This window comes from Labrus bergylta, chromosome 4 (genome assembly GCF_963930695.1).
Source record: "Labrus bergylta chromosome 4, fLabBer1.1, whole genome shotgun sequence".
NCBI classification, from domain to species: domain Eukaryota; kingdom Metazoa; phylum Chordata; class Actinopteri; order Labriformes; family Labridae; genus Labrus; species Labrus bergylta.
In genome coordinates, this window is record NC_089198.1 from 18,076,618 (window position 1) to 18,091,594 (window position 14,977).

The following is a 14,977-nucleotide window of genomic DNA, read 5'->3' on the forward strand; positions in this document are numbered from 1 at the left end:
TTTTCAATTCAGATCTGATATTGACGTGTTGATGTCACCCATTCGTTGATTAAGGGGAATTTTGAAGTTCCACATCCTTTTGACAGTGTTTACTTTCCTGCTGGGAAATGTTGTCCCTTCTTCTGTAATTCAGATGGGAGCTTATCTCAATGACCCTGGTGAGGTGTCAATATGTGATATCTACTGTTTGTTGTTACTGATAAGGTTCTGACCATTCTCTGCACTAACTGGCGTGTAGGCATTGCTTATGTAACTTTGTAAAAATGTTATTTGCTGTTGTGGTATAATGCTTCATGAACAGAGATATCTAAAGGTATGTTTGGGTATTAGAGACATTTTGGGCCCATTGCAATTGAGGTTGGACTCTGGCCACACTCTTTGGTTAGAAGACTGCTATTCTTGTAGTTTTTGTGTGATTTCTTACGTGATTCACTAATATTCAAAAAATTAATAGAGGTAGCATAACAAGGAGAAAAGTCTGTTGCAACCATTGGATATGTGTAGCCTATTTGTAACAGTTCAGTAAGACTGTTTATTTAAGTAATTGGAAGGAGTCTTTACTATATTTAAATCATTACCCTTTCCTTTGTTTGTTTTGTAAGTCCCACTGCAGGAAAGAGAACACAATTTTTAGATTGAATCTCTTTTAAAAAAATTTAAAAAAACAATCAAAAGAAAAACAAACAAAGCATATTTGTTTAATGATAGTTTGACTACAAAATTTGACGTTATGACTCCACAGGTGATCCAATTGTTTAGTTATTTACTTATTTCATAAACAACCATGACTGCTGGATCTTGGATTTGTAGTCCATCTTATTAGCACACTTGTTGGTTTTGGGAATAAAACCGGAGCACCCGGAGATTATACAGTCTTGAAAATACCACACCTGCTCAGACAGCAATGCGCCACCGTGCGGGTCTAAAGTGTAACTACATCTGGTTCTTACGTAATCTTTGCATGCAGTGGCACTTCAACTGAGGTGCGCATGGGCACAATTTCATATAAGTATAGTTAATTTCGTTATATTGAAAAACACTAAAACATTGCCCAGTGATAAATGATTAATCATTCTATAGTGAATTAGATTTATAATTTACAATTTATTTACAGTTAAATCAGTTCTGTATATTTGTAGGACCTCGAATTTACAGTCTCGTTCTTGTTATTATTAAACTTGCTGTATTTGATAATAACTTAATAAAGTTGTTAGCAAAATTCATGTGTGTTGCCGGTTTTTATTTTTATTTTTTATTTTTTATTTAAATGATGTAAATATGTTTGATCTGTTTTTAACTTCTATTTTTATTTTTAATAAGTATATTCCCGTCCCCTGTTTTCTGGAGCTGCTGTAACGCACAAATTTCCCCCACGGGGGGATCAATAAAGTTTATCTTTACTGTGGTTACTGTGGTTACTGTCCTGTTCAGCGCAACGTCACGTGACGGTGATTCCTGTACCACGTGACCAGCAACAAAAATCCATGGCGGCGCACTGTTCTGCAGGACTTTTAACAAGATCAGGTATTACACACATTAAAACACTCTGCATACTCAGCTACACCACCTGCCTTACCTGCATACCTGCTTCTGTGTTTCTAAATAACGTAAAAATGATTGACTTATTCAACAATTATATGAAATACGACAGCAGCGGTCATGTTTAGAAGAGAGGAGCGGTGTTTACTATTACCAATGCAAACGTGCTAGCTAATGTAGCTAGTTTGAGTAGCATGTGTGAGCTTTGCTACCCAGAAGAAGTCCAGTTTGTGCGCTACTTGATTGCATAAACTAGATGTTAACGTATTTAAACAGTACTACTACTTTAACTGAGACTTATTATGATTGACTATATAATCATAAATTGAATTCTACCCATAGCAGGTGCACATAGTGCCAAATTTTAAAGGTACACCTGTTAATACTGTTGTAATATGCTCTGCAATTATCAAATACTTCAAGTAACACTGTCAGAAATGTGTACATTGAATTATATCTTAAATGTTTTGGTCAAAGTTGAATGTTAAGAATTCATTTTCACATTTTCGACTCAAATATTTAAGTCCTTTCCCGAGCACAAGAAGAAGTAAGCTTTGTTAAGTAAGCTTTTAGTTAAAACACTTACATTAACTCAACACTTAAACATTGTATAACATCATCAACTAAATCCAAATGTTAAATGCGCTGTGAAAGTAGATCCTACTCAGCTCGTTTGTGAATGAATTAGATTGAAAAAAGAAACATTTTGAAGTGTATGTTGAAGATAATTGCACATCCAAACCTCTCTTTGTGCTTTTGTTACAAATGGACACAAACCAGCACAGTAATGCTAGGGTCATAACAAGGACATTAATATAGAGGTGCAAAGCCTTCCTTAGCTTCTACATCACATTGTTTACGGAAAATTCTCCATCAGAACTATGAGGAAATACACAGATGTAATTTAAAACTGTATATAAATGTTTTAATGGTCTTTTGACTGAGTTTTTATTTAACAGTTTCTCTATTTATGTCTTGAAGATATTTTGTTTTAGCCTTGGAACTTGGGTCTTCATTTTATGCCTGCACCCCTGACTAGTAGTTAAGTCATTTTAATGATTATTGACCTTCTTTAATTTAATTTGTGCTTTTTTTGGATAAAAGTGAGTGGGAGACTTTATGACTCCAACTGGAGGTGACAACATGATCAGTGACGCAAAGTGTGGTCATCAGCCTCTACATCCCATATAGTTCTATATTTGCTGAAGTGCTCACGAGCCCAATAACAGGCTGTGACCACACATATATCGCTGGTGATCGATCGCCGACTAGTCGTCTCATCTACATGTTGATAATGTTATTGTTTACTTTGACATGATCATATTCCTCAGTAACCTTTCATGAAGCTTCCACAATACATAAAACAGAACAAAACACACATAACAGTCAGTCTAAACATGAATATTCTTGTCACAAAAAAATGTGACATCCTTCCCTTCTTTATTGTGTTTCTTTTTTTTATTTTTCTTGTAGGATTGGGGTCCTTACTACGGAGAGTATGTTGTGGTCCCTCAACAGCCCTGCTGTGTCAGCAACGTCGTCGCTTCTTCTGGAGAAAGTGGAAAAGTTCTCAAAATGTAGTTCGTCCTGCGACTGTGAGGCCTGCTTATGCAGTACCAAAGGTAGAGCCTCTTACGTCAGGTTGGGGGGAAGGGGGAGGGATGCTGCCAAAATTAATTGGGGGTTTCAGAGAGTTGCTGAAAACAAGAGACAATATTGTAGTTATCATTCCTGCTATTTCAACCTTTATGTTAGTTCCTTTCGACAAGGCCATATTCTGACTTCAATGCCAGTGTGTAGGCTGACATAAATGTCTGCTGTTAAATCCTCAATAGAAATACAGATGGGGTAGGGATTCAAATAAAAGTATATTCTACATATGACTTCAGTTAGGAATACCACTATCGGACACCTCTACGTTTCTTGATTCTAATTTAGAAGTCTTCAGATTCTCTAGTCAGGTGGAAAAGACCATATGAAAAAAAGACGAGATTATGAATAATAAATCAGTTAATACTGACTTAATCTCTATAGATAATATGAAATATTCAGGCATGTGATTCTTCTGCATTCATCCCCAGTTCTGGATTTTCTGATGTGAAAAGGTGACTTAAAAGGAATATGTAGAAGACCTGTTTTCAAAGAAGGCGGGTAACAGGCTGTTAAAGAAAATAATGAGAATTGCAGGCCATAAAAGTCTTAACTAACTTATGATGCTTTGATTTCCAAATATTCATGCTAATGTTTGTGTGGAGCTTGAACTAAACCTGGTTTGACAGCAGTGAACCATATTAGCTGTTTATGTTTATGTTCTGGCTGTACATGTAGTCTACTTCAAAGTACAAACTCACTTAGCCTGCAGCTAAAAGGCACAGCAAACAGCATTGTGCTTGTAAAGAATTACCCTGTTTTGATAAGCGCTTTGTTTCTGTGTGTTTTCCTAACAAGGCTGTAGCCAGAGATATATATACTTTCTTTTCCCTCATGGAACATTGTGACAGCAATTTGACCCCCACCCCCATTCCTACCTGCTTTTTTCTCTTCTCCCTGACTGCAGCACATTGTGCGGCCCGACTATGTAGGCACTGGTCTGGTCCCAGAATGGCCAGACTACATAGAAATCAAAGGTCAAGAGCAGATTGAAGGTCTTGCCAGAGCATGTCAGCTAGCAAGACAAGTACTGCTGCTTGCTGGAAGCAGTCTCAAGGTGAGCAGCCTCACTCACTGTAAGAAATGTTTTTTTATTCTATATCAAGATTAAAAAGCACAACCATTATGACCTCTGGCTTCCAGGTTGGTATGACAACAGATGAAATAGACTTCATCGTGCATCAGGATATAATCAAGCACAATGCCTACCCATCCCCTCTGAGATATGGAGGTTTCCCAAAGTCGGTGTGTACATCTGTGAACAACGTGGTCTGTCATGGCATACCTGACAGGTAAACAGGGAGGGCATTCACTCTTAATATTTAAATCACTGCTTTCTGGGGCTGTGTAGCCATACTGAGCATGTTAAAAGTAACAGAAATAGGAAGGGTAATGTACTCTTTTACATTTTTCTTTTCATTGGTGCTGGACTTGTGTGCAATTCTTGTTGAAGTTAATGGGAAAGCATGGAAAGTCCCACCATAGCCATCATATCTATATGTTTTAACATGTGACTGAAAAATGCTTTCTGAAAATACTTCAATTTGTTTCCAGACAGCAGAATGTTAAAAAACACGGATGTGATGGGCCTTGTGGGACTAAACATATGTATTCCGTTACCTTCGAAAGGAGAAGCATTGAAGTCTGGCTCCTTTACTAAATTAAGAATACCTAATGCCGAATTGTTTTATTTTTTATTTTGCTTTGTTATGAGCATTTTGTGCTGTACTATTTAATCAGCAGTAAGATGGTTTTATCACTGTTTAATATCACTCAACATGAAAACAGAGATGCGGGACCTACTGTATTCTTAATATTAAAAAAGTTTGTTTTCTTTGAATATCAATCAGTCAATTACATTTTCATTTGTAAAACGTCAACTCATAACAAGTGTTATCTCGAGACACTTTACAAAAGAGGTAAAGAGGTAAAAAGACCATACTCATTGTTATGTTATGTCATTTGCTATATTACAAATACCCGGCCTATCCATCATGAGCACTTTAGCAAAGCAGCAAAAGTTACAGTGGTAAAAAAAAAAACTGCCTCATAAAAAGAATATATATTTGTGTATTTATGTTTATGTGGATAATGTAAGGGATTCTTTATGGGGACCAACACATGCAAAGGCTCAGCAACCCTACAGCTAGCGCTAACTCCAGGCATCATGTGGCTTCCCCGACAGAATCTCCACTCAACTTCCTCATCTCCAGTGTAAATGTTCAGGCCCGATTCACTTTAAATCACCCATGTTAGATTTTAATGCAGTTGTTACAGATTTTTGCAGCACATTTGTTCATTCAAAGCGCATTCCATTCGTTGCATTTGTTTTGGACTTTTGCATGTGCTTTTTTAGTTTGCATTGGTTCCATATATGCTGCTTAGTTTTCCATAATATAGGTTGAGTTGACCTTTCCATTTGTCAGCCCCTGTAAGTCTTTGAATGCACCATAATGTTTTTGTTTATATGTGCCCTGCAGTCGGCAACTTCAAGATGGAGATATTATCAACATCGATGTCACTGTGAGTTTATGCCTTACCACACTAACATAAAGTCGCTGGGGGAAAATGTTACTGAAAATGTGATTAGCTCCAGTAATACTTTTTTAATTATAGATTTCTGCCTATTCATGTGTATTCAGGTATACCTGGATGGTTACCATGGTGACACCTCAGAAACCTTCTTAATTGGCCAGGTGGATGAAGTTGGGCAGCGACTGGTGGAAACAGCCAGACGTTGCAGAGATGAGGCAATCGCTACTTGCAAGCCTGGTGCACAGCTTTGTGTTATTGGAAACACTATCAGGTAGACACACTCACAACGTATTGCACACAATGATAATTCTCTAAAGTGCGAGCTTAAAGTTTTTTTTTTTTTTTACTGCTGACAGTGAAATAGCCCATGCCAGTGGCTTTCAGGTCTGTCCTTATTTCATTGGGCATGGAATTGGCTCCTACTTTCATTGCCATCCTGAGATCTGGCACCATGGTAAGTTTTCACACACAATCCTCCCATGCGTGCATCACGTGTGTGACATTGCGTGCACATACCATATACTTTGCACTGTCCAAAAATACTTTGACTTATATAAGGTTTTTGTTATATTGTAAGGACTGACTTCACATAATACATTGTACACTGTAATTGTGATATCACTGCAAAATGAGTGAAAGTTTTCACATGCAAACCATACACATTTCCAAAAGTTCTTTTTTTAAAGAAAATCCTGATTATCTCTCTTTTCAGCTAACGACAATGACATGACTATGGATGAAGGGATGGCTTTTACAATAGGCGAGTAGCCTTTTGCATTTATTTGTTCTCATTAAAATGCTGCTTTGAATGACTTTTTGGCTGATAGTGTGTGTGCATTTTTAGAGCCCATACTGATGGAGGGTTCTGCAGAGTTTAAAATCCTGAAGGACAAGTGGACAGCGGTGTCTGCAGATGATAAAAGGTACATGGTGGACAACCAGAGATGTCTTTGCACTGTGATTTATTTGCAGATATATTAGTAAAGTAATTTAATTGTTTCCAAAGTTGTAAAAAGCCTCAACTTGTTTTTTTAACACAACTGCTTGTGTGTGGAAGTGTACCTCGTGAGATACAGTATTCTAATGAATCAACCTTTTAAGTGCCTTTTAAATCATTGTTGATCTGTAGAGAGATCCGGCTAGCAGTTTCCCCTTGCTTCCAGACTCTATGCTAAGCTAAGCTAATTGCCTCCTTGCTCCAGTTCCATACTTAGCCACAGAAATGAGGATAAAGCTAGAACGCACAATTCTAAAAAAGGTTGAAATTTCCTTTAAAATCTTACATGTGCATTGTGTTTTGACTTGATTGTCCTTCTTGCAGGTCGGCTCAGTTTGAACACACGGTGGTCATCACATCTGACGGAGTGGAGATTCTCACTAGACTACCAGAAGAGAGCAATCTCTGACCTGCACAACTCTACCTCCTTACCCTTTCATGAAATGTTAGAAATCTGTTTACACACTACAACAAAACACGGCCAAGGGACTTAAATGATGACTCACCAAGACTCAAATGTATTTCTACCTTTACAGTTAGAAACACGTTTTATATGTTTCTTCCTGTAAAGTATTATAAATAAAACCATTAAATCAAATTTCTTATTTATTTTTAAAATAAAAATGGGCTCATCACACGTACAGTATCTGTATATTCACGTTGACTAAGGTGGTATTTTTACTCGAGACTGGAACATAGAGAGAAAGTGTCTGCATCTTTAATCTTAGTATGGGAATCCAATGCTGCCGGGATTCAGTCTTTCCTTATGTTAGCCCTCCAGTGGTCAAATTGAATATAATTATTTCAAACTGACAGATGTGTGAAGTTTTCTTTTCCTTTTAGTTGGATAGTTATTGTGGTGACAGCAACAGTGACACTGGAATAAGACAAAAAGGTCCTTGGACAGGACTTACCCCCAGATCATGTAAGATTCTACTATTATTTAATAAAATAAAACTCCTTTAGTTATGTCATTTACTATTCAGTTATATTTTCTGTCTTTTTTTAAAAATCTCACTTACTGGTTACCTTTGTCTAAATGGTTACTCTTTGGGTTGTCTTTACATTTCAAGGTATATCATTCAATTATGGAAAATTAAACCCTACATTTATTTTCGCGAATTTAGTTTGCAGTCTAAAACAATTAAATATATTATTCATAAAGCTGGTCTGACAAAACACTGCAATCATACTTGAAAAAAGCCTAACAGCCAACATTACTGTGATTTGATAAAGTACTGACATTTACAGGGTGTTGACTTTAAGGATCAAGACAATTGTGCACCCTCCATTATCTGTCTGAAATATAAAAATTGGACATCTTTTGTTTTTTACAGTTTGAAGACTCCAATTTCAATAGAGTTCTGCCTCTTAGAGAATACTGTGAGGTCGAGTACAGCCAGTAGATGGCAGCATATACCGGAACATTAAAGTCAGCCTGAAGTCTTAGTCCTGATGTGCAACACACATCCAACATAACCATATGGTGGAAAACACTTAATCTCAGTATATTTCAACACGTCTCCTCATCATAATAAGAACTATTTCATGACTAAGCTTCAATAATCAGAATCCGAAATACTTAGTTATTTCAAGGGTGAAAATTGTGCGTTACAGTTGCTCTTACACACAATATAGCAGTAGAAATATAGTGATGATAAATCACTGTTGCAAACTTCCCCCATGGTATGACTTTTTGCTCAGCTGCCTAATATGATGAGCATATTTCATAACATCTCCAGTCTGTTTTCAAGTCTAGCTAGTATACATAGATTGAAGAGAATGATGAACAAGTGTGTACAAGCCAGAGAGAAAAAACGATTTCCAGGCAGAGCAACATCTGTTGCACATCTATTTCTTTATAGATTCCTCCCTTCTATTTATATTTTCTTTATCTGCAGTCGGTTCAGTTAAAGAAAAGAGATCAAATATCAGACAAGACTTTTTCTGTCTCACCTCTTCTCAATTTTTATAATGTTAACTGAAACAAGCTTAGACAAAACTTCTCCCGTTTCTCACTATGATTATGGCAACAAAATTATAGGTGTGTTAATTAAACGAACGTTGGATTACAATGTGCAGTATGTGGTTGAAGTCTTCACATAGTTGGTTGTACAATTAGAGGTTCATCATGATTTTATTTTTTTTGTAGCTGTAAGGGAGGAAGTCATTGTGGCATATGGATGCATCACAGAAAAAAAAAAAGAGTACAATTTGGATTCCAACCCACTGGGTGTGTTTTCTCTTCCTGCCAAATGTGTGTGTGTGTGTGTGTGTGTGTGTGTGTGTGTGTGTGTGTGTGTGTGTGTGTGTGTGTGTGTGTGTGTGTGTGTGTGTGTGTGTGTGTGTGTGTGTGTGTGTGTGTGTGTGTGTGTGTGTGTGTGTGTGTGTGTGTGTGTGTGTGTGTGTGTGTGTTTCTGCGCACATGCCACTGCGAGTTTGTGGGTGGGGCAGGAAGGATTAGGCAAAGAAAGGTGGGTAAGCTAATCAGGAGTCTGGTCATGTCCAGCCAGGAAATGATTCACATATGATTTTATTTGACGAAGGTACTGGCATGATAAGGGTTACAAGCATTTAGTCAGCAGTTTAGGTGGTAAAACATATTACACATTACAAGGTACTACCAAAGCATGTTTTAACATTCAGAAACATAGAGTCAAAATGTCAGTCTATGAATGACCTTGACATTCAAGATGTTGGAAATGATATATTCTCCAAATATTCAATGAAGGGAGGGACCAGATTCTACTAATTCTTTTGAGCGATCAATTTTAAAATGCTATTCTTCTCACTGTAACAAACACTACTAGTCATTTAATTTAATGTGTGTTTGTGTTTCTGTTGTGGGAGTGTGAGCTTCCTGTGAATCAGAGCATTGGTTGTGTAAATATTTCTGAATGGCTTCCATTAGCACATGATTAATTAATATCAAAACATCTAAAAAATCTCAAAGATACACAGATGAGGTTTGAAAGCAAGACAGAGAGAAAGTGAATGCAGAGAGCTTTGGGAGGATATCAGGGGGGAGTGGAGCTGGGTGAGACGGGAGGATTGAGGGAGGAGCAGGGAGTGGCAGGGTGAGGTGTTTTGGATTGTGGTCATGAATTTTCTCTTCAGTCTCTCATTCTTCTCCTGCATGTTGAGACTCATTCCTCCTCTCTCCTCGAGCTCTGCAGTTCTCTTGTGATCCTTGCCTGTTTATGTTAGGGACCTCATCAGTGTTCAATCACAAAAAAAAACAGTTTAAAAAATGTGATAGCTTTTATTAATAAAGATTTTAACATGGAAGGTTGTATTTCTTCCTGCTATGTTTTGGTTAGCATATGGACTATCTTAGAGATGTTTGATGGTAAAGCTAATTGTTCTATCATCCAGTCATATGAAAAAATCCTTATCCTTAGTTTTTTCCATCCACAAAGATGGACATTTTGATTTGTTTTACCAAAATATTTGACCATTATCTATTTCAAAAGTTTTCAAAACATTTGGTTTGGGTTAAGCCACAAAAAAGTAAAAGAAATCCAGTGTACTTTGTTCCCATACTAGATCTCCATATTGTTCATTAAATTGCCATAATAAAAGTACTAGGGGTTAGTGTAGATGACCAGGGCATCTCTGTAGTGCAAACATTCCACCTACAACATTATATAAGGAACAGACCTATTAAATTTTACCTAACATGTTACATAACTGAGCAGTAGTTCTGAACAACCAATCAAAATATAACAAAAGAAGAACTGATAGACACAATTTTTCAGACATGTAGTATGTGGTAATGTACAAAAAAACAAAATGTCATCTGTGGGGTTCAGGTCAGTTGAGTTGGCTGGCCAAGCAAGCACAGTAATATATACATATGTATGACCATGGTCAGCAAACCAGTTACTGGTTTTGGCACTGTGGGCAGGTACCAAGTCCTGCTGGAAGAGGAAATCAGTATCTCCATAAAGCTTTTCAGCAGATGGAAGCATGAAGTGCACTAAAACAGTGATTCTCAACTCGTATAGCTTCAGGACCCACCGCCAACTCCTCAGTGAAAAATCGGGCCCAAAATTTCTGACATTTTACAACCATCATATTTATTTACTGAAAAATTGAGCAGTCTGGACCTCGGTTGGTACAAAACATGTGACAGAAGCGAGAAACTAAACAAAACAAACATGTTAAGAAAGTGCTAAACAGACTTTATTTACACTCTATGACACACATTCACGACCCACAGAAAATGGCTGCACAACCCACCTCTGGGTCCTGACCCACCAGTTAAGAACAACCGCTTTAAAATCTCTCGGTAGACGTTGACAGCTGCATTGACTCTGGGCTTGATAGAACACAGTGGACCAAACACCAGCAGATGACATGGCACCCCAAATCACTAACTGTGGAAACCTTAGACCTCCATGGAGAAGCTATGAAGTATTGTCAAGAGGAAGATGAGAGACACCAGACCCAACAATGCAGACAAGCTGAAGTCCACTACCAAAGGTCAGGTATATTACACTTTATATCTAATGAATCTATTACATATGAATGTTTCAGTTTTTGAATTAAATACGGAAAAACTAACTTATTCCCAATTTTCTAATTATATGAGATGCACCAGTATCAGTATAATCAGTCAGCAGAAGATTGGAACTTCAAGGTAAATGGATTTGAGCTCGTAAAGTGTTTTTCCAGTCTTTTGACTACTCAAAGCACTTTTACAACGCAGGTCACACCTTCCTATTTACAGTGATGGCAGAGGCTACTATGTAAAGTGGCCATTAGTATTAGCTATCACATTCATACACATTTATACGCCGCAGATGAAGCAACAGGAGCAACTTGGAGTTAAGTGTCTTGCCCAAGGACACATCGGACATGTGGCTGCAGGAGCTTGGGATCTAACCCCTGACCTTGCTGTTGAGAGATGACCAACTCTACCACTGAGCTACAGCCGCCCCAAAGGTAAATTGTGTAACAGAATAGCATTATAGAGACAGTTCTTTATTTTATAATGGTGTAAACTAAGTGTAGGATTTTTGCATTTATGTTTCTTTTTTGTTATTTGCGTGTTTATAGACAACACAACTAAGTCATCAATCCATCAAATCAATAACAACGCTCTACTGTCATTATGCTTTTCTACTTTTAAGTTTATTCTGCAACTGCGTCATATTGGTGTCCAAGATTTTGATTTCACATTGCCTTACCACGTTGCAGAAGCACATTGGTTAAGAAACAATGGTGGCTCCACAAACACACACTCATGCACACACACAGACACATTATGCCTCCATGACATTCATTGGGTGTTACAGTACTGGATATAAATAAAGACATTTCTGATTCCCTGAAGTACACACCTTGGTGTGTGTTTTGTTATGCTATACTCATCCGACAGTTAAACTGTTCTGCAACTTCTGGATGATGAGGTCAATTTGTTTCTCCCACGTCCTCACATACCATGTGTGCAAACCTACATCTTTATGTCTGTGAGAGTGAGACCGTTACTTATCACACTTGCCTGGGATCTCACTGAGGGGCACCACAGGAATTCCTGGTTTCCTTGGTGACCTATGAATCGTGGTATGAGCAAAGTGACACATCATTTTCAGACCTGTAGAGGCAGATCTGTCTGACACACTGATGCACAGCATGTGCTGAAGTTGATGAACCCTTTTTGTTGGGACAGAGCACCTGGAGGCTGTACGAAAACAGCTGAGTTTATTAGTTGGAAGTAAACTGTGTTAGGACATGTAATACTGATATCGTCACAATGAATGGCTTTCTTCACCATGAGGAAAGGTTAAATGAGTCAAACACCTCACGACTCATTTATTTTAGGAAGGAACCATTTTCTAAACCCAGCTTGGAGGTGGTAAATTAATCTTCACACCCTCTAAGCATGAACACATCAGCAGCTGTTGCTTAATGTAAATTATATCCAATATCCAATCATTTTATCTCCATATGTTGTTTCATTTTTCAGCCTTTTTATATACTAAACATTGACTGTAAATATACTAAAGAAAATGAAAGCACCTCTGTTAGGCTGTACAGCAAGTGTTTGAGCTTATTGCTAATATCAGCTTGCAATGATAATGCTAACATGCCGATATTAGCATGTGTGATCTTAAAGCTGTTCACTAAAAGTTAGCATGCTAACCTGCTCACCATGACGATGCTGCTAATAGAAGCATCAATCATGTTTACCATACCCACTATCTGAAATAATTCAAGAATGCTAACATGCTTACAATGATAATGTTTAGATGGTAATTGTACGCATATCATTTTTGCCATGTTCATCATCTTTTATGTACTTGCTGATTGCAGCATACTTCAAGACTCACAATGACAATGCCAACATGTTGACAATAGGCTACTTTGTGAGTATGACCATAGTCATGGTCTTCAATTTACACATAATCATATTTGAGGCATATGTTGGTTTCAGAGCTGTGAGACAGAAGCTGCATAAACAGACTGAAACTTATGATAATGAATTGATACTGATAACCGACAAAAAACAAATAGAGAGACTTGAGCGCTAAAAAAGATCAGAATTATATGCTACAGAACAATACTTACATGCACAGGTAGAGATCAATAAACATGTTAAAGGTACAGCTTTGTTGACAGGGGTCGACATAAAACAAAAGTTCCTCATTAGCTTTAATCAAAATGCTGATTTAACCATGTGCATGCTCACAATGGCAGCTTATACCAACATGCTAATGTTAGCATGTATAATGGTTACACGTCTACCATCTTGAGGCTTTGAGCTTAAGGTTAATGTCAGCATGTTTGATACATGGTTTATTTTCCCATCCTTTAATTATAGATGAATGCTAATCTAAGCAAGCTAACATGCTCACAATGACAACGATATTATGCTGATGTGTTTCATCTTAGTTAAGCATGTTTTTAGTTATGTAATTTTTTACTGAAATGTAAACAAACGGTCATTGCTTCCCCTGGAGCTATGCCTACAAATCTTTTATACATCACAGGATATGAAAGTATCATTAAGTAGGCAAAATATGATCAAATATTACATTTGAAAAAGGTGCAACAGAGTACTGAATCTTTGCTACCTCTTGTCTAAGGCTTAGCACATGTATGAGAGCTGTTTTGGAGTCAAATTGGGCCATAAGGAGTCTATGTGTCACAAGTTACAGTTAATGTGTAAGAATGCGTGGGTGATGGATGCAGCACTAGGAGACGCTCGTAAATTCAAGTCACCAGACTAGCGCAGGGAGGCTCCCCTCTTGATTGACATTTACAAGTTGGAAAACTTTCTCTTTTGACCTCTTGACTCTTTAATAGCAAAGAATGCCTTTTGTCTTTCAAATATTTTTAGAGAAGTGATCCTTTGCTCCCAGACCACAGATCAGGAACACAAGCTATCCAACAATACCATGTGCAAAGCTTTGATTTCTGGGTGTATCTTTCTGGCTTTTTTGTGTCTCTTTGTTCCATTGACACCCTTCCTGAGTCTTAACAACCAAAGAAAACTGGTAAACTAATAGAAGGGATGTTGTGTGTGTGTGTGTACATGGTTTGCATCACCTGAGGCATCTATAGTAGGCCTTTGATAAATGCTTACTGTATACCTCTGTTGTCTTCATGTCTGACATCCACAAAAACACAAACAGAAGGGAGCTTACTGCCCACCACGATACCCACACACCATATGTTTGGGATTTTTTTTTATAGAAGCTTGAAAGCAGGAAAAAAAGTATTTTTTATTCCCCTGGAAAATGTCACCCTATTTTCTCTTGATCTCTTGGAATTAGACACATGATCTTTGACGTCAGAGACAATGACAAGAATTTGATCGTCGACTGCCAACTTGAATCCTTGAGGAGAAAGCTGAACACAATGAGAGTTTTTTTTCACACTATGAACCTCCCTCAAGTTAGCTAACATCTTTTTGAAGCACACCTGGGCCCACGATCCTCTCCTACAATACTGCCATCTCATATTACATTCTCTAGCCAGGGCTCAGACACACACATTTAGCACTCTTCTGGGAGGTATATATGCAAAAGGGGGGTTGCATTGTCCCAAAGGTTTTACAGCACTGCTAGACATGAGAAGGCATCAATTACTGCTGTAATCAATACACTCATCAACGAGGGGAAAGGATCTCTTACAGCATGCACTGAGAATATGTTTCGGCTGTGAGTATAAGTCCTCCTAAGAAATAGGATCAATACTGTAAATGAGAGATCCCTCATAGGGGAATACACATGTGACATTTGTCCCCAC

At 37.7% G+C, this 14,977-nt stretch overlaps 1 protein-coding gene across 1 annotated transcript; it reads left to right on the forward strand.

Annotated features, from left to right (window-relative positions):
- The first annotated feature begins 1,378 nt into the window (after positions 1 to 1,378).
- On the forward strand, positions 1,379 to 7,695 carry metap1d (methionyl aminopeptidase type 1D (mitochondrial)). Its single transcript, XM_020657224.3, has 10 exons — positions 1,379 to 1,524; positions 3,013 to 3,161; positions 4,097 to 4,246; positions 4,333 to 4,481; positions 5,670 to 5,712; positions 5,832 to 5,995; positions 6,081 to 6,178; positions 6,437 to 6,484; positions 6,569 to 6,647; positions 7,046 to 7,695. Exons 1-10 carry the CDS (start codon positions 1,485 to 1,487, stop codon positions 7,128 to 7,130), a joined length of 1,005 nt encoding a protein of 334 aa, XP_020512880.2. The 5' UTR covers positions 1,379 to 1,484; the 3' UTR covers positions 7,131 to 7,695.
- The last annotated feature ends 7,282 nt before the right edge of the window (positions 7,696 to 14,977 follow it).

Bases quoted from the DNA above. Each gene is read 5' to 3' on its own strand.
- metap1d (XM_020657224.3), top strand. From the start codon at position 1,485: ATGGCGGCGCACTGTTCTGCAGGACTTTTAACAAGATCAG. The intron at 4,247-4,332 runs GTGAGCAGCCTC...TCTGGCTTCCAG, and splicing joins TTGCTGGAAGCAGTCTCAAG to GTTGGTATGACAACAGATGA. The intron at 5,713-5,831 runs GTGAGTTTATGC...ATGTGTATTCAG, and splicing joins TTATCAACATCGATGTCACT to GTATACCTGGATGGTTACCA.